The 18,429-nt window shown below is 41.5% G+C and overlaps 1 protein-coding gene across 4 annotated transcripts in view; it reads right to left on the bottom strand.

Moving 5' to 3' along the window:
• FRMPD4 (FERM and PDZ domain containing 4) overlaps nucleotides 1–14,092 on the bottom strand; it is a 314,276-nt gene extending 300,184 nt beyond the window's left edge. For 2 of the 4 annotated variants that reach the window (XM_040056962.2, XM_040056964.2), the window contains exon 1: nucleotides 13,942–14,068. In XM_040056962.2, the coding sequence (XP_039912896.1) occupies nucleotides 13,942–13,982 (41 nt within the window). In that variant the 5' untranslated portion in view covers nucleotides 13,983–14,068. Of the gene's footprint in view, nucleotides 1–11,405; nucleotides 11,553–13,941 lie in introns of those variants that run through there. The other 2 variants (XM_040056965.2, XM_040056963.2) reach the window with 2 other exon arrangements.
• Between the last annotated feature and the right edge of the window lie 4,337 nt (nucleotides 14,093–18,429).

The raw sequence follows: 18,429 nt of genomic DNA, 5'->3' as shown, positions 1-18,429 counted from the left end.
TTGGAGTTTTGTCCCACCCTACAACCATGAAATAAATTTAAAAAAAGACACAACAGACCAGACAATTAGAACTAGTGGCTTTTTCTAGAACAAAATTCTCTCCCAGGTTTCATCAGATGACAGTTTAATCCTGTGATCTGATCTTTACATTAAGCCCAGCACCTGGTTATTACACAGGTAAGTTTTCCTTCCAGTTGACCACCATCCTTACCACTAAGTATTTGTATGTGTTGATAAATGTCAAAAAATACTAAACAAGTCACCAGGCACTGAAGTGCAGAATTACTTTTCTCAGAGGTGAAATAGTACTTTTTTTTTCTACTGTGAGGCAACCACAACTTTCAATACTACAGGCCTAAGTTATGAAACTCTAACGTGAGAATGGAAAGCCATGCTCTTTGCCTCCAAAATGGCTGTTCATTTATATAGCAAAGACTTTCAACAGATGTTTTATAACAGCTGTACAGTAAGCTGAGTGGGCATGTGTACACAATGATGCATTTACAGGCCCCCAAATCACCAAACATGCAACTCCTTTGTCATTAACACCAGGTTTTCAGCAAATTATTCATAACAGCTGCTGGACTAAGTTTGCAAGTTTGAAGAACAGATCGTGTCATCTTCCAGTAATACAAATTACACATCCCTGCTGAGGAGTCTGCCAAGGCTGGGAACCGCCACATTCAGAAGCACTCCATCAGCAGAGGGAAGCAGACCCAAGACACGTATTTATAAGATATTCAGGTTTCCTTCCCTCAGCCAACCTGACAGCAGTAGAGGCTGCAGCTCTGCGCTGAGGGCGCTTCATTTACTGTGCTCAGGCACATGGGGCTGGTCAGACACACAGAACTGGCACCTGGGACGGGCAGGTCCGACCAGATTAAATCAGAGCAACAGTTAAGGCTGCAAAGAAAGTTTTGGCTGTGATTCAAGTTGCACTGTTATTTACTGAGCAAAGCGATGCTGTACATAGGGTTATTTGGCCTATGCAGTGTGCACAGTCTGGCTGGAAGGAGAAAAATCCGCTGCATTTCAGTTATAAGGTCGGCGCCACTCAGCTCAGAAATAAAAAAAAAAATTACAAAGACAGAATAAAAAGATTGCATGTATGTGAGAAACAAAGTAGCCATGCTATTCTTACTTAACTTTTGCAAAGACTACACAAAAACAAGAGTAAAGTTTCCTCATGGTTTCATATAAAATAAAACAAACTTTATGACTTCCTATCACTGTTCACTAAAGGCAGAATCACTGTGAATTTGCTGTCTAATGCTCGGAACTGTTCTCCCCTGAACATAAGTATAAGTGAAAGCCTAAACCACCTATTCCCCCAACACCTTTAAAAGCCAGAATAATGAACTAATTATTTAAAAAGAGATTTGGATCAAGAAAGTGTCTTTATTGCGGTCAGAGTGCCCACACACACATGCCTGTGCCCCTGCCAACAGTGCCAAGCAGTCCAATCACGACAACTGGTGAGTCAGCATAAAGTACTCACTGTGAAAGGGGGGAACTAGCAAAAGAAAGCTGCTTGAGTTGGAAACTGATTGAAGGGGGATGGGGGAAAGGAAATAAAACAGCAAAACATAACACAGAAATTGAGAGACAAACTGTTTTCTGCTTACCATCACATTTGTAGAAGGAAAAAAAAATGAGTATTTTGAACACTGAGTAGATTAAATGTCAGTTCTTATAATTACAGCCTGGTAAACAAATATATACAAATATTACTGGCAACATTTTATGCAGCTAAAATAAATTTCAGCCATTTTGGAACAACACCCAGAGAACAGGTATTGTGTCCTCTAATTGGAAAGCTGCTCCTTGCAGCACTGAACCATAAGGGGAAAAAAAGTTGAAACTAATGCTGCTTTACCTTCTCCTAGGAAAGAAACCTTTTATACATTTAACATGAAAACAGAATTTCTCTTTTTCAGAAGCAGCACTGAACATGGGAAAATGGGATGAACTCTGACATTAATGGCTAAAGAACACTAATGAAAGGGAAACACTTGCAAAAACATACATTTGTCCAGTCATTACAAGGCTAAAGAACACTATGAGGTTTGGATAAGCTTTAGAAAATGCAACAAAAAGCAAATCAGCATTCTGCCACTAAGGAAATACAAAATCCTTTTGTTGAGATGAAGGAGGAGGCTTGTACTGACATCTGGAAGAGCGAAATTCATCCTTTGCCCTTTACCTAGCAAGCTACTATTAAAATCTATTGAACAGTCATGGCACCAAGTAGCACACCCAGATATCACGAACAACTTGAATCCAACAGGATAACTATGGAAAAAGGTTTCAAGGGAAAATAATTTGCCAGCTTTCCACACTGCCATTTCAGAACACCCCTGTCTCAACAAGACCTTCACAGGACCCTAATACCTATTGAAGCCATCAAGAGAAGAAAAATAATCAATATTTTGCTTTGAAAGAACACACCATTGTATCAGTAAACAAATATGCAATATATTCAGCATCAAAAATTAAAGATATTAGAAGTTTTTCATCCAAACATGTCAACTTAAAAAATTTGTATTCTACTGTTCATATTTCAAGGATATTACTTATAAAGCAGTCTTCTGTAAGGCATGTTAACTGTAAGTCATCCAGATGCATGATGTTAGCCACCTAGGAAAAAAAGCGTAAAAGCTACAGTATTTTTAATTGTACATCCGGAGAGTACTTCCTTTGATATACTATATATATTTTTATATATTTACATAACATACCCAAGCTAAAAGAGCTTTAGTAGTTCTAAATTAATTTTTTCTATGGAAAAAATTTGTTGTGAAACTTTTCTAGAGTTCTCCTTTAGATGTATCCTTCATGATCCCCATAACCACAACCTTTTTAGACCACATATTCAATGATGTGATAGAGTTGTTGGATAAACATTGCTAAGGGTAAAAGTGATCAACAAAGAAGGGGGCTGATGAAGTGCCATATATGTATAAGGAATGACAGAAAATACAGAAGGAAGAGAAAAATTACTGTATGGAAACTCCTCGAAGTTTACTACTGCTGTTGCTAAAAAAGAGAAAACCACATGGTTCAAAGCATAATTTAAAATTCAGGCTACTTATGCACCTATAAGACTCCCATTTCCAGTTTAAAAATGAAGAGCATTTGAAAAGCAAGCCATTAATACTCTCCAGTTATTTTTCCGTGGTCTCAGAAGTAGCACAGACACATTATACTTGCTTCTGTAAGATGTTCCTTCCGAGTTCAGTAATAGAGCATTTGAAAGAAACCTTTTATCTCTTCAGACAGCTTCCAGAACTTGGAAAACGTGTCCATGGAAAGTGTATAACTGCAAACTTGCTGCTAGGAATGAACACAAGTTCATTATTTAAAAGATATTTTTTAAAAAAAGCCAAAAAAACAAAACACCTTCTCATTTATCCTGGACAGTTCGCCTTCTACGAGCAATCTAGGAAAATTAATCCCTTGGACAACCACACTCCTCTGCTGCCTAATAATGCAAAAATATGACCAGAAATCTGCTGTAAAACCATCAGAAAGCCAGTTTCTTTAGACTGCATGGCCTGGGAGCAAGGGTGCAGTACCTTGATACATCAGGATGTACAAGATACACAAAGCTGCATTTAGCACATGGAACCTGCACTTGGTTTCCCAAGTGCCCAGGCAAAGCCAAGTCAATTGAAGGAAGCAGAACAGGCTTCAAAGGCAGAAAAAGACTGGGAAGCAAGAGGAACTAGGAAAGATCTGAGGAATTTCAGAGGGGCTGAAGCAGCATCCCCTCTCTGCAAGCCATCTTTTGCAGAAACTCTTCCCCCTCAGACTTGCTCAGATGTGGGGTTCACATGTAGCCTCCCCACTTCTCAGTTCCCAGAGGTACCTGAAGAAAGGTTTCATCTCCACGTTGTCCCACAGCAGCACCCACCACTAAATGGGGTGCAATGTAACAGAGCTCAGCACACAACAGAAGCTCCACTCCCCCTTCTCCCCCCCTCCACCTCGCTGCCTAAGACAAACATGCTTCAATCACTTCTGCCAAGACAGTTTAGATATCTACACCAGCAGAAATTAAACAAGCCAAAATCAGTTTTCTAGTGGTTTTAGTCCCTGAAGTAGCTCACCATGTTGTGAGACATAAAGGGCTGCAGGGGACAAAATGAGGAAACTGAAAAGCAAAAGGAGGTAGAAATCAGAACCCACAGCCTCATTAGGACTTCTGCCAGCAGATTTTACATGAAGCTGATCGTATTACAGAAGTGTCCCCTCAAGGTGCCTAGTGACTCAGAGTACTAGGGCTTAGTCCTAATTCTTCCACATACCAATTAAAATAAAAAATTAAGAAAGAAAAATGCTTTCTGGTTTTCTGGACTTTTATTAAGTCAAAATTAAACATAAACACATTCTTCAACAACTACAGATTTTGCAGTCGAGTTTTCTGCCTTCAAAGAGGGGGAAGTCACAGGGCTCACCAGTGGACCAATGCAGGGGTTGAGCTTCACCCTGAGAAAAGGCACTATCTTGATTATTGGGTCTCTGAAACAGAAAATACACAAGGAGTCAAGGACCACCTTGTTATTTCATGTGTTGAGTTAGTTCAAGTTTAGCCACCAGAAACCTTTTAGAAAAATAAAGACTTTCAAGAAGAAACTCAAGACCTTAGAAAACAAAAAAAAGTTGTTTCTGTTCCAATATTGGAGTGAATTCTTCCATTTTTTTAAACAGTAGTCACATAGATTACAACACATCTCACCAATTAATTCAACCAGCCTTATGAAGCAAACAAACTCCTACCCAGGCAACAATACAAGTTCACCTTCACATAAAGATCAGCTAGTCTTGAACAATTAGTTAAATTCACTCAAGACAAACTAGCTGCCATCCAAGAGAACATTCATTAAACTCCTTTCTCCAATTTCTCTCCCTACTTTTGCCATTCCTCCCCTATTACATGCTCATACTCACCCTGCCTTCAAAGCAGAATGGTCAAGTACAGATCATTCCCCACGTGCAGCTTTTCTCTGTCCCCCTTCACTGTGTGCCCCGACAGAGGAGAAAGCACTCCTTGGAAACATGGCAGGTAACGCACAATACATTATGCAAAGACCTAGGCAGGTAGCCAACTTCATGAGAAAACTGTCTGCCTCCTCCACTGAGAAAAAAAAAAAGTTCTCCAAACATAAAAATTAAACATTCAGCTAACATCATCTGAGGTTTGCAACAAGTCAAAAATAAAAAACAAGGAAAGCAGATGCCTTTAAATAGCAACTTTCATATGATCCAAAAGTCCTAATGCCAGTAAAAAACCCGTGAAATTTGATAATTTCTACCTGAACACATGTACTACATTTTGACTTATCAGCCACATTGTACAGACAAAACAAAACTTGTCTTTTCAATGATAAAGTTTTGTGCAATTTGTTACATAGTTCAGCATTAAACAGACAGCCCACCCCTTTCTAGATTGGGTAAGGCCCTGATAACACTGCCATACACAACCGTCAATTTTTTTTTTTTTTTTGGGGGGGGGGGGTGGGGAGGTGGGGGTGGGGAGGGGATAAATGTCTAGCCTCGCAAGCAAAGAAAAATTGTAGGATCATACAATGGTTTGGGCTGGAAAGGACCTTGACGATCATCTAGTTCCAAACCCAAAGAGTTCACATCTGAACTTTAGCCCCACTGGAGCAGGCTCCTCTTGCAATTGCAATCTCTGCTGTCTCAAGGCTCCTGTCACAGGTGCCTCAAGGCTTGTCACAGCCTCATTTAGAGCAAGTCAAAGTCTGTGCCATCATTCAGGCATTCAGGTAATGAAGCATCCTGCCTCTACAAATCTGCTCAGATATGGAATATTTCCAGATTTCTTCTCCAGTTCTCTCCTGCTCTATTTCAGTCAAACACAGAGCACAAGTGAAATAAGGCAGCTCGGACTTGTAACACATGCCTGGCTTGTTTTACATGGCTGGTGCCACTGCTAGTACTCCTGGTAGCATTTACCACTTAGAATAATGGGCATTTTGCTTCCCAAACATATGAGTACTGCCAAATCCAGAGGAATATAATCACAAATTCAAGATTAAGAACAAGCAGTGAAACTGCAAAATCTATAAGCAACATAAGCAAAATCTTACAGGCTGCATAATGCTGGAAAAGTATTTTAAACAAGTATGTAAGCATTTATATGAGAAAGGCTCACAGTTTATGTGAACAATTAAAACCCAATCATGCACAAACCTTAATGAAAACCTTTGCTCTAAATAGGGTACAATCAGTACTGCAAAGTTCTACATATAGTGGTTTTAGATTTTCTTCTTAAACAATGTTAGTTTCAAAAATTATGTCTTTTCTCTCCCACTCCCCAAAAAGAAAAAGAAAGGACATATGCAAAAATAAATTCTGAAGAACAGAATGAGATTTTTTTGTTTGATCTTTTTGTTTTGATTACCTATAAAGGAGTCATAATACCTTGCAATATCCCAAGTTTTTCCCTTAAAGTTTCAAAAATCTCAGCAAAATCCAAAAATAAACTCTATCAAGAGCCAGATCATAAGAAGATTCATTCTCAACATCTGACTCTAGCACAGAAATATTCCTTCTTAGTCTTCACCGCCTTCTTTCTATTCTCTCTATAAATTATCTTTCTTACCAGTAGTTCTTAAAATCTTGCAAGATAACCATATATTTTGCAGAGCCTTATCTCCCCACACTCCCATAGCTAAAACTGATACCTCACAAGTCCACTCACTAACTTTATTATAATTAAAAATATTGGTTATTAAAACTAATGAAAAGTAATTTCTCAGTTTGTGGCCAATAATCAACATATTAAAGGGCGTTTCTGTGCACCGGTAGAAACTTCTACAACACCAGGTCCTAATTTAGGTAAGAGAGACTTTTGAGTCCTGGAGTACAGGACATCTCTAGCTCCAATGTATTTTCACAGGATAGACTCTAAACAGTGTAGATTTCACTGGGATTCAAAATGCAATTACTTACTGAAATTTATACCACTGGCACTGTTATTTGCCTCCTTTCCAGTCAATGGAATAATTATCGGAAACAGAGTCTCACTGATTATTTTAAAGGTCTTTAAACATACCTTCAATAAATGTGCAGCTTTTTCACTTCACAGATTTCTTCAAGGTACGTCACAAAACTAATCACTTAATTCATGATTATAAAAAGCGGCTTTACATACAGTTTGGCATTATCAGAAGTCAATTCCTGTTCAAGCATGTCCCTGTAGTATTTAAACACTGATACTTTTATCAGCACCAAAAGTTTCCGTAACGTGGATCCAAATAGGTTACATGAAAACAGTCATGAAAATGAGTTAATTCACGTACCTGGATGGTCTTCCCTGATTTAACAGAGCTAATTGTGCATGACACTGTAGGACTGGAAGCCAAAATTATGTTTCCTTTTCTCACAGTTGATTTTTTGCATTATTTGTCTACAGCAGTTAGAGATCCTTCCCAGATGATGGTTCATTTCATAAGAGTTGGTGGCTCCTACATCACTGTAGTCAATTCTTTATCCCATCAGTCAGATGCTAAGTTGTGACAGATCTGATATAACTGCTTGGAAATGCTTTCAAGAGCAGTAAAATAGCCCTTCTGTGACACATTATGAGTGGAGCTGAGACCATGTATTACCCTTTCATTTCAGGTCATGGTTTGTATTCCCTATGAACAGCTTGGTACACGTCCATAATGATCTAGAATGCTGCAGAATATGGAAACATATCCTCGTTTTTTATTACTGCTATGGTGAGAATTTGTTTTAATTTAACTGAAATTTCCCACATGAATAGGTCAGGCAGAAAAGCAGGCTTCTCATAAACAAGCAAACCAACCAAATCACACCATGAGCAAGCAAACCCTCCCCCCTCAAAAAATTAAATATAAACTGTAAAACACCTCGCGTTTGTCCTCGTACCAGTGAAATAGAGGCAAAAAATCCACAAAAAAAAAAGACAACCCTCTTCTGTCTTCTCACACCATATAAAAATTTTAACAGAGTGACTTAAACGTGCACACACAAGACAATTGCAAACTATCCCAAGATTCTTGATTCAGCCATGTCACCAACAATTATACATTACAGATTGAAGTCCTCCAAAATAAACCAAAAGCAAACAGAAAAAATATCTTTCTATAATAAAAGCATTATATTGAACCTGCACATTTTGATTTTTCTTGAATCAAAGCATCAATTCTCAACGTTTTCATTCCGTCTTCTTCAGCAATAAGTAGAAGAGGAGAAAGAAAGCATTACTTGGAGTTTATTATCTTTTTTTTTTTTTTTTTACTTTGCTTTCTCAAAAATTTCTGGAGACAATGTTGCTTCTGGTATAGAGAACATACATATTTAGCAGAGTTGCATCATCATTCACTGGCCACTTGACAAGCTTACAGCAGTTCATAATGTAAAGAGTGGTTTCAATAAATCTCTAGACTGCTGAAGTCACTATGACATCCAACATTACTAACATCACAAACATTAAAGCATATGTCTTTATTATGTGTGTCAGCTAACAAAACAAAACAGACAAACAATAAAATATAAGGTAAAGCTCCTATATTAATGTGACTAGGAAAATGCGCCACTAAATGTAATGCCGTCCTCAAGGAAAAAGCCTGAAATGAATTATTGGTTATTTGAATTATCATCCAGTATAATAAAATCCTTTTTGGAATTAAATTACCTCCTTTGAACATAAAAAGGATAATCACAGGCTTTCTTACTGAGTCTTTTGTAAATACTGGAAATAACTTACAAGCTACAATATTGTCATTTCAAAGAGTACTCATAAAAATTGTTCCAAAAATCATATGCAAAACAGCATCAGTGAGTTAATCACACTTTCAATTGTCTCTCCATTAAGGTAGGGTTTCTAAACTTCACAGGAAAATAAAAACTTGTCAAGGAAAATCACAGATAAAAAAGGTGCTATTCTGATAAAGACAGAGAAGCATCCCAAAATCTTCTTCAATTAATTAAAATTTAAAAAAAAAAAAAATGAAAAAAGCAAATCACAAACGAACAACAGAAGGGCTAATTTTAGAACTTTGAATCTAAACCCATACATCTTCTTGGCCGCATAAAAATAAACCATGAAGTCAAGCAACACAATTCCCCAAAAAAAAACCCAAACAAACAAAAAGAAACCCAAACAAACAAACAAAAACACAACAGAGCTTAGTACTCAGAAGATACAGGCACAGCTTTTACTCTGTTACACTTTAAGACAGATCTAGAAGAGAACCTTCCACACTAGTCTGGCAGGACATCTAAAGACAGTCTCTGGAGAGAACAAAACTGAGCACAGGGCAACAAAGGCTGGATAGGGAGAGAACAAATGCAAGGCTCCACATCAGTTTAGGCTTCTTTCACTTTGATAAGCAGCAAGAACCCAAATGTCCAAACATCTGTGCAGATACCAGGTCAGTCTACCTGAGTAGAGATGGCCAACTATGGAAAGATAAACACCAAAGATACGAATGTGAGATTTATCCACCCCAATGAAAAAGGACTTAGAAATAAGTTTCTTCTCAGAAACCCAGCCTCAGGTTTAGCATAATCACAGCAAAAAAAACCCGTATTTGACTGTTCTCTGAAACGAAGAGCTTGCAAGATTAAAGGATTTTTTGTTGTCATTCCAAGGGCCTGGCTAGCAAGGATATGGCTATTCACATCCCATTTTAATGGAATAAATTTAAACTCAAGGATAATGGATAACAGTGCTAAGCTTGAGCAAAAAAATAAAGATCAGGGTAAGACAAATTTACCTACCCCATACAATAAACTGGCATCACTGTTAAGGGCAGGTCCAAATCTTCCTGGCATCCTCCTGTTTGTTATATGGGGTTAACTCTCCATTAATTATAATTTAGCAGCTACAATGAGGTGTAGATTTCTACTTTCTTACCCCATACTGCAGGCCTGTTTCTTGGAGACTTTCTTTCTGGTGACAAATTACTCCATGAGCTCAGAATTTCTCCTCAAATGTACCTGTGTGACAGAGAGGTCCACCCGACCCTCAGCAGTATTGCCACAGCTTAGAACCTGACAGCCACTCCCGCAGTCACATCATTTTCTCCCTAGTGTTATCTGGCAAAGCTACAAACAGCGGCACGGGAGTTTTGTATCCCAACTCTGGAGGGTCACTACATCACTCAGTCACATTCAGGTGATATCCAGACAAGCATCTTTCCATATCAAAGTTTTACTTCCCGCTGTGAAAGCTCTGAAATAGAACTGACCTCAACAGACATCACAAAAACAGTCATTCACAATAAAAATAAAATTTTTTAAAAAAAATCCAACTAAAAAATATTCTATGAATACAGGCTTAAATTTTTGAGAACTTCCATTCACTATTCTGACCTATTGTTTCACAGTTCATCTGGCCAGTACGGACTAGAAACTCGACACTGTGCCCTTTTCTCAGATTTACCTAGATCTGGAAACAGTTTCATGTTTAGAACAGGAGCACCACCCTTCCTCCACTGCATACACCTATGCTCAAAATTCACCACTCCTCCTCTTTCTCCAAGCAGCTGCTAAAAGCGACTGAGAGAGAATACCAGGCAAGACAGACTTCTGAACCAACCTCAGCTGTCAGCCACGCACCTTACCAATGGCACTAATCCTCCATCCCAATTACAGATGCTACCACCCCATACATGCTCATGCTGCCCACACTACAGAAATATTCACCTGCCTTGTACAGCTCCATATCAGAGCACTGATCCATTAAACAAGGCTTGTCAATCATTCTCTACACTTGGAAATTCATTACAATAAAAGGGAATTTGTTTGTTTGTGGTTTTTCCTCCAGAGAATGACAGCATAGGATTTATACCAAAACGTTTACTCCAGACCACTACTAGATTGGTGAATTTCCAAAATGGGATGGGGGAGAAGCTATATCAGGGGAAGTGTAATCACCATTTCCACATGGTATTTTTGTTTTCAATGTCTGATGGGCATCTCCAAACTTTCAGAATTAACGGAAACTTTATCACAAAGCATCTGTATGTTTAGACATAGTACACAATGTGACAGACCTACAAAGTCAAGGAAAGGACAAGATTACCAGAGATCATATTTGTCATAAAACCAGTTTGGCATTCTCTCTTATTTCTGCACATAATCCTTTTCCAGATTAGACCCATATTTTCTACTTACCCAACAAGTATGGACAATTGTTGAAGCCATTGTAGAAGAGTATCTAAAAGACCCTAAACACAAAGGTATCACATAAAAAACCCACACAGCTAATTAAATTTTTTTTTAAAATATGCTCGCTGTGTAAATTTTTATATCCAGTAGCCACCTTCTTTAAACCTCATCTTCAGCTTATTCCAGATAAAAAAAAAATTATATGTTAATTGATTGAGCTAAAATTAAATTCTTACCAGATCCATTAAAATCATATCATGACTTTAGGAAGCATCCCTTCCAGTAGTCACGTATAACAGAGGTTAGGTGTGCCACTGCCTGCAGAACCAAGGCTTCAGACTAAAACTGTAGTAAAAGACTTGCAACTTAAAATGAGAACTGAACACACAACAACAACAAAAAAGAAAAAAAAAAATAGTTCAACACCAGCCACATTCAAAATAACTTTCTGTAGGTAATCTGGCTGTAAGATCACACTCTCAGTTAAATATTTTCTTCAGAAATGTCTTCCTTCTAACAGCAAACAACTGGTATTTTTGGGCAAACTAGTTTTCCAACCCAAATGCACAAAGGGACCAAAAGTGGGGTTTACTGGAACCTGTCTTCTTCATGAAGCGCTCATAAAACTGGAATAGATACCTGGCTGTAACCTAGGAAACAGCAAGTTAAGTCCTGTGTAAACTATTATGTCTTTTAGCAACCGGAAAATTAGAAATAAAAAGTGTAGCTCAGCACAGAAATAATTTACTGCAATCTACGGGATAAACACAGTCCATAAGTACTTCACATCCTTAAATGAAGCGAAGGCAGATACAAGCTTTGAAACTTGCAATTTCATTTCAGAAGGAACCTTCAGGTTCTTCTGAAGGATTTCTATGATTTGTCTTTGCTTAAATACAAATCTCAGCTCTGTCTTCAAGTATGCAGAAAGCTACAGATTTTATACACACCAAGAAAGACCCTAGCTTACAATACATATATCTAAAAACTGCCATGCACCTGACAATAAAAATTGTGAATGGCATATCCCTTTTCCTGCCTTTGATTCTAGACCAAGTGTGACATGAAGACCTGGGAGCTTTTCTAAAACACCATTAAAAAAAAAAAAAAAATTGGAGAAGGTCATGCAATTCAGTTACCTGGAAATAAATATCATACTACATGACCTATTCCTTATCTGTGTGAGCATATTTTCCCTCTCCTCCAAGTTTCCGCTGTAGTTCCTGCTGCTGCAGCTCTAGCGGTATCAGCCAGTAGCACCACCCAAGGCAAGCCGAGGGGGCTGCTTGTATTGTCACTGTCACATGGTGTAAAATTGCTCTGAGCAGGATGAGACAATGATGTGCCTGAATGACAGCAGCCGTTCTGTGCTGGCATGCCACGAGCAGAGCTGTAATCACAGCCAGGTGCAATGGTGGGAATTTTGGGGGATAAAGGCAGTGCCTGCACCTGTGGCACTCTGTAACTTCCAGCCTTACAATATTTGTTCTTTACAGACCATCTGTCATTTTGACAAGCTCCCCATCTGACCATCACTGGAGCAAGCCACCTTTTTTATTTCCTTAACAAGGCCTTTCTTCCTTTTGTACAACATCCAATTTCTGCCTCATATGTGCCTCACAAACAGAAAAGGATATGGTAACTATGGTGTAGGAACCAGTGAATCATAAGAATTTGAAACACTCCTAGTTACAGTGATCAAAGCTAAATCCTTTAGGAAGATTATCCACACCAGAACCCTGAAAGAAAAAAAAAAAAAAAAAAAAAAAATGTGACTCGAGTACTTTCATACTGCATCTTTGAGATACAGCACAATCCCCCGTGTAACTGCGAAGGGCTACCTCCAGTTCCTTTTAACTACGGTGGGAACACTGTAACAGGGGCTGTTGTGCCTCTTGATCTATCTATGCAGTTCCAGGCCTGGCAACCAGCTGCGAACGCAACAGCCCACAGGCTGAGACCACAACTCTGGGGCCCTCCGACAGAAGGTTTATTCGGAAAACAAAGAAATAGAGAAAAATGATACAAACCAACCACACATTTAAACAACGAGAAGTACGAGCCTTACGAGCAAGGGGTAAGAGACGCCAAATCCACTCGCGCCCCTGCGCCCATCACCGTGTGAAACGGCGGAGGGGCAGCGCTCACAAACGATGCGAGCGGCGACGATTTCACCACTTCTCCGAAAACAGGGCTCCTGGGGGAGCCGGTGTGCCCGAGGGCGGCGTACCGCGGGAGCGGAGGGGCAGGACGAGACCCTCCCCGGCGGCGCGGCCCGGCCCGGCCCGGCCCGGCGCCGCTCGCTGCTCGGAACTTCGCCCCCCGCTCCGGCCGATGACCGACACCCGCACCGCGGCCACCACCCCCGAACACCAACACACCCCTCAAACACCGCCACCGCGCCCGGCTCCGGCTCCCGCCGCCGCTTTTGCATTTGCATTTGCAGAAGCACTCCGGCCGCCCATTCTGGCCGGCGGCTCAAGGAGGGCACCGCTCTCGCCCAACTGCGGCCGCAGTTCATTGTCCCTTCGCAAGGGAGAGGGGGACGTCCCATCCCGCGCAGGGACATCGGCGCGGCCCGGGCAGATGCCCGGGACAGCGAGCCCCCCACCCCGGGCCCGAGCCCCGAGCCCCGCTGCCGGAGAAGTTGGGAGCAGCGCGGGCGCTCCGCACGCCGGGCAGCCCGCATCCCTCCCTGCCCCCGCAGGGCACGGCAGCGCCCGCAGCCGCGGGACGCCCGCCGTGCGCGGAGCGGCGGCGGCGAGCACCTACCCGGAGAGCTTCCCAATCTTCACAAAGCTAAACACATCCATCCATGCGGCCGGCTAGCTCTGCCCGTCGCACTCACTCACTCCAGCAGCGGCGGCGGCGGCGGCAGCTCCATGTCGGGAGAAGGTTGCGTCCAGTGGCGGCAACAGCCCTTGCAAAAAAGCAGGAGCCGGCGGAGACAGCGGCTGCTACCCCCCTCCGGCGGGGAGCTGGGCGTGCAGCATCTCGCAGGACCGGCGCTCATCTGCGCGCAGCCCTCCCCCTCCGCTCCCCCCCGCCCCGCTCCCCGCCTGCCGTGCGCTCCGGGCTGAGTCCGGAGCCGGGGCTGCCCGGCAGGAGCGCTGCCCGCCGCCGGCGCTCCGGGAGCCGCAGGGGGAGGCGGCAGCGCTCCGCCGCCCCTCTGCGGTACCCCGGGGGAGGGAGGCGGCGGGGTGCCGAGCAGGGCGCGGGGTGTTATCGGGCCGCCTTCTCCTGTCTTCGGCGGTGTGTCCGCTCCGCTGGGCGAGCGGAGGGCGCGGGTGGCGGCCCCGGCCAGCGCCGATCGCCGCTCCAGCCCGAGGCGGCGCTGCGGCCGCCGGGCCGAGCCCGGGGCTCCCCCCGGGGCCTCGCTGAGCCGCGGTGCCGGGGAAGGAGGGCAGGGTCTCGGGGGGCTCGGGGCTCGGCTGCGGTTCCCCGGGGCAGGGGCCGGAACGCCGAGAGGGAGCGGAAGGGGAGCCCTGGTAAGCAAGGGGCGACGCCTCCCAGTCCGGGAGCGGCACCCTGGGCCTTGCAAAGCAAAAACTAGGGAAAGCAGAGAGCTGTCTTTGCTTCGACGGTCACGCTGCTCCATGCAGCTCCCCAGGGTGGGGAAGGGTCTTTTGTATTTCAGCCTTCGCAGTGAGTGCTCATCAGTGGTGGACCGAGGACAGGCACCGGGCTGAAATCCACCGCCTGGCTTCTGGCACCATCCTCTGACCTCTCTATACATGCCAGGAAAGAGACCTGAACGAACGGAGTCCTCGTTGTGACAGGAACATGGCAAGTCAAGCATTCTTCATACCACATCTTGTTGAAAAATGATAAATCCAGGGCTCCTGGCACAAGAACAATACAGATGCATATCCTTATGTCCTGCATCAGGCTTTAAATGAGGCACTGGAGTTTAGGTCTCCATAAGTTTCCTTTGACTGAGCAGAACAGGAAGGCAGGTGAAATTCAAATTCATCTCCACGCAAACTCTGCACTGTAATACAATAATTCTCAGGATGGGAATGGATTTTCTCCACTTTAGTGTTTTCATTTGTGTGTTTGTTTTCTGAATAGATTGATATGTGCATTACTTCATGCCTTCATAGAGTTTCAGTCTCTTCTGCAGTCTTACACCTGCACTCTCCCACCAAGGAAGAACTTAGAAAATTACAGTAGAGCTCAACACATATACTCCTGCAGCCAGATTAAAACAATGCACTTTTTTAATATTACAACTTGTATTGATAAGAGAACAAAAAGAACAGGCTGTACTAACATTCAGTGTGAGTTGGGTTTCAAACTATTCTTTAAAACAATAGCGGCAAGGAATGATGGATCATCTATTTATATTGGGAGAACATTGAACTGCCAGCTAAAATGCTGGCCTAGCGTAGATGTAAACAGCTTGGGCATATTCTGAAACACCATATGAAATATTTTTTTGCTAGTGCATCAAAATATTTATGTGGTACTTACGTGTACTCTATTTATTTATTGTTACACTAGATTTTTTTTTTAAACTGCAGAACCTGTGCCTGTCATTCATGCTGCTCTATTGATTGGTAAAAGCTACAAAGATAACACAGTTTCAGCTGGTTAGAAACTGATTTATTTATAAATCTGTCATTATTTATTTATAGACTGAGCAGATAGGCCAAGAACCTACAAAGCTAACTGAAGCTGATGAAATGATACACCATATATAAAATTAAGCACATATGTTCTGTATCAAACAAGGTTCTCATCTTGAGCACTTCATGCTCCAAGGCTTCTCGCATAAAGGTGCCTTAAAGCATAGTGGTGAGTGCCAGAGGAATGAAGAAATTCTAAGGGGTCGCTGGAATTTCTGTGCTTTTAGGGTCTTTCAGTGGAAAGGCAAATGTGATCCTAGGATATACTGGCTGAAGTATTTCCAGTAGGGATATATAGAAAAGCAGAAAGCATAAGATCTCATCATGCCATACTCAGCTTATTCAAAAAGTATATTTATGAAAAATGAGAGCAGGTGCAGGAAGATAATGAAGAGTCAGGCTTACGGAAAGAAAGAGTTTTGCCTAGTCAAACAAATACTAAGAGGTATGTCACTGAGACACACAAAGAAATCACACGCAGACAAGAGATTTTCGCAGAGGTCCTTCCGATCCAGCTCCCAGCTGAAAGAGCGGAGAGAAGAGACCTCTTTGTTTATTTTTTACTTTTTATACATTTCTGGGTCTAGCAGAAGATTGGCTTTTTGGGGTTTCCACCCCTCAGCCTCAGTGGCCAGGCGAATTGTCAGTTACAATTGTTTTCAGGTTAGAAATATGCAAACAAAGGACAGAGAATGAAAAACAAAGGATTTGTTTATATTACTTCTGTGGGAAAGGTAGAAAACTGCTCTAATATTCTACAGTAACTAAAAGATCTGACTCCATTTATGAAAATCAAAAAGCTACTAAAGAAACTCAGAAAAACCAGGGTAACAGAGGTAAAAAAGGTTGTTGTTTATAAACATCAGTATGATAAACATATGGTGTGTACCCAAAATGATAGGCCTTTATGAAATATGAAATACAGCTGAAATTACCTCCTCTTTCTTTGGCTTTCTAAAGAAATTCGTGCCATATTGCTGTGGTTATAGTTACTTTCATATTTTTCTTTTCCTAGGCAGAAGCTATTGCAACATTGCAAATTTTCCAGAGTGCCTGTGGAGATACTCATGGGCTAGCCAACATGCTGGGGGTCCATTAATAGCAGTATCACAGGAGTCTTACTCCCAGATGTGAGACATGAAAAGAGAACCTGGGCAAGTGTCCTTCCTACTGTGCTAAATGCCAATAACCTTTTGGAGTTGTGCAATGTGAGAATCAGGCATGGGGAAGGAGGCTGGGGTATGAGAGTGAACTTTGCTTCATGGTTCTTTGGCTTCTGCTGTCATAGCAACTGGATACAAAACTGTCAGTCTCATAGTAAAAGATTAAAATTTGCCTACGCAAAGAGGCGAAGTGGTGGGCGTTGTTCTGTTTCAAGAGTGAGTGTTGATATGTGTAGTTTGGACTGGCTTTGAAGCAATCAACTGTACATGGAAAAAATATTTTAGTATTTTATCTTCATTTGCAGGAATATCAATTAGACTGTGTCATGACTGCACCCTTGCACATACATTTATACCTTTCAGTTACTTCAATGGGGTTCTTCTCAATAACTATCAAAAGTTATATCAAAGGATCCAGCCTCAGCTAGTCATACCCTACCTCTCTGGTACACAGGCACCTGTCTCTCCAAACCATCTCTTTCTAGGAAAAGTGACATAAATTGCCTTTTGCAGGTGCTTTATTTTCTTTGTTAACTCCAGTGAGAGGAAGCACACATGCCTGCCTTTGACTACAGGACTGTCTTCCAGATGAATAAAGTCAGGTGAAGTAAAACCCATCTGAATGTGACAAAGGTCATTTGTCATTTCATTCAGTAAACACTGAATGAAAACAGACAGCCAGAGACAGCACACCAACAGGCACTCACTATCTCAGTAACAAATAATAATTGAACATGAACATTCCTAATCTTAAAGTAGGAATCTGACATCTATTCCTGGCTGAATTCTTACTTGGCTTAGTGAATACAGCTTTGTGATGATGCTTTGTTATGTACTATTACCTTTTGTTTTTCTCCCTGGCCAGGGAGATCATAGATATGTGCTTTGTGTGATCATAGATATCCTTGTGAGACTGTGGGCCAGTGAAAGCCTTAGCTTCATATAGTATGGCAGTTTCATAGGCATTTTTAGAAAGGGAATCTGTGTCATTTTATTATGTTCCCGGTTCTGAAGGAAATGGCAGACATATGTAATGCAGACAGGAATGTTATGCTATCTAAAAACCAAGTAATCTGTAAAACCAGTCACTGTAAAGACTTAATTGCTTGAAAACCCTGGGTTTTTTGGTCCTAGAGAATCTGCTATGAAGATGCACTGTATATATCTTTACAACGGATATGAAGAAACACATTTTTTTCTTCTTGAGTTCTAAGATTTTTTTAGGTTTCTTTTTTTTCTTCTGAGGCACTAAATAATCCCCAGAAGAAGATGCTTTGGGACTTCTTGGGTACCACACAGCACAAACTTTTAGCTCTGCAGCTGGATGAATAGTATCTCTTGTCATTTATAAGATGCATCAAATTTGATCCCAGGTAATTTAAATGAAGATAGGTAGAATCCTAGACCAAACACATAATATTTTAATAATTCTGTAGGTCTCACAAGTTTTTCTCTAGAAGAATTAAAAA

Source organism: Hirundo rustica, chromosome 2 (assembly GCF_015227805.2).
Source record: "Hirundo rustica isolate bHirRus1 chromosome 2, bHirRus1.pri.v3, whole genome shotgun sequence".
Taxonomy (NCBI): Eukaryota; Metazoa; Chordata; class Aves; order Passeriformes; family Hirundinidae; genus Hirundo; species Hirundo rustica.
This window is presented reverse-complemented; position numbering and strand designations above follow the sequence as displayed.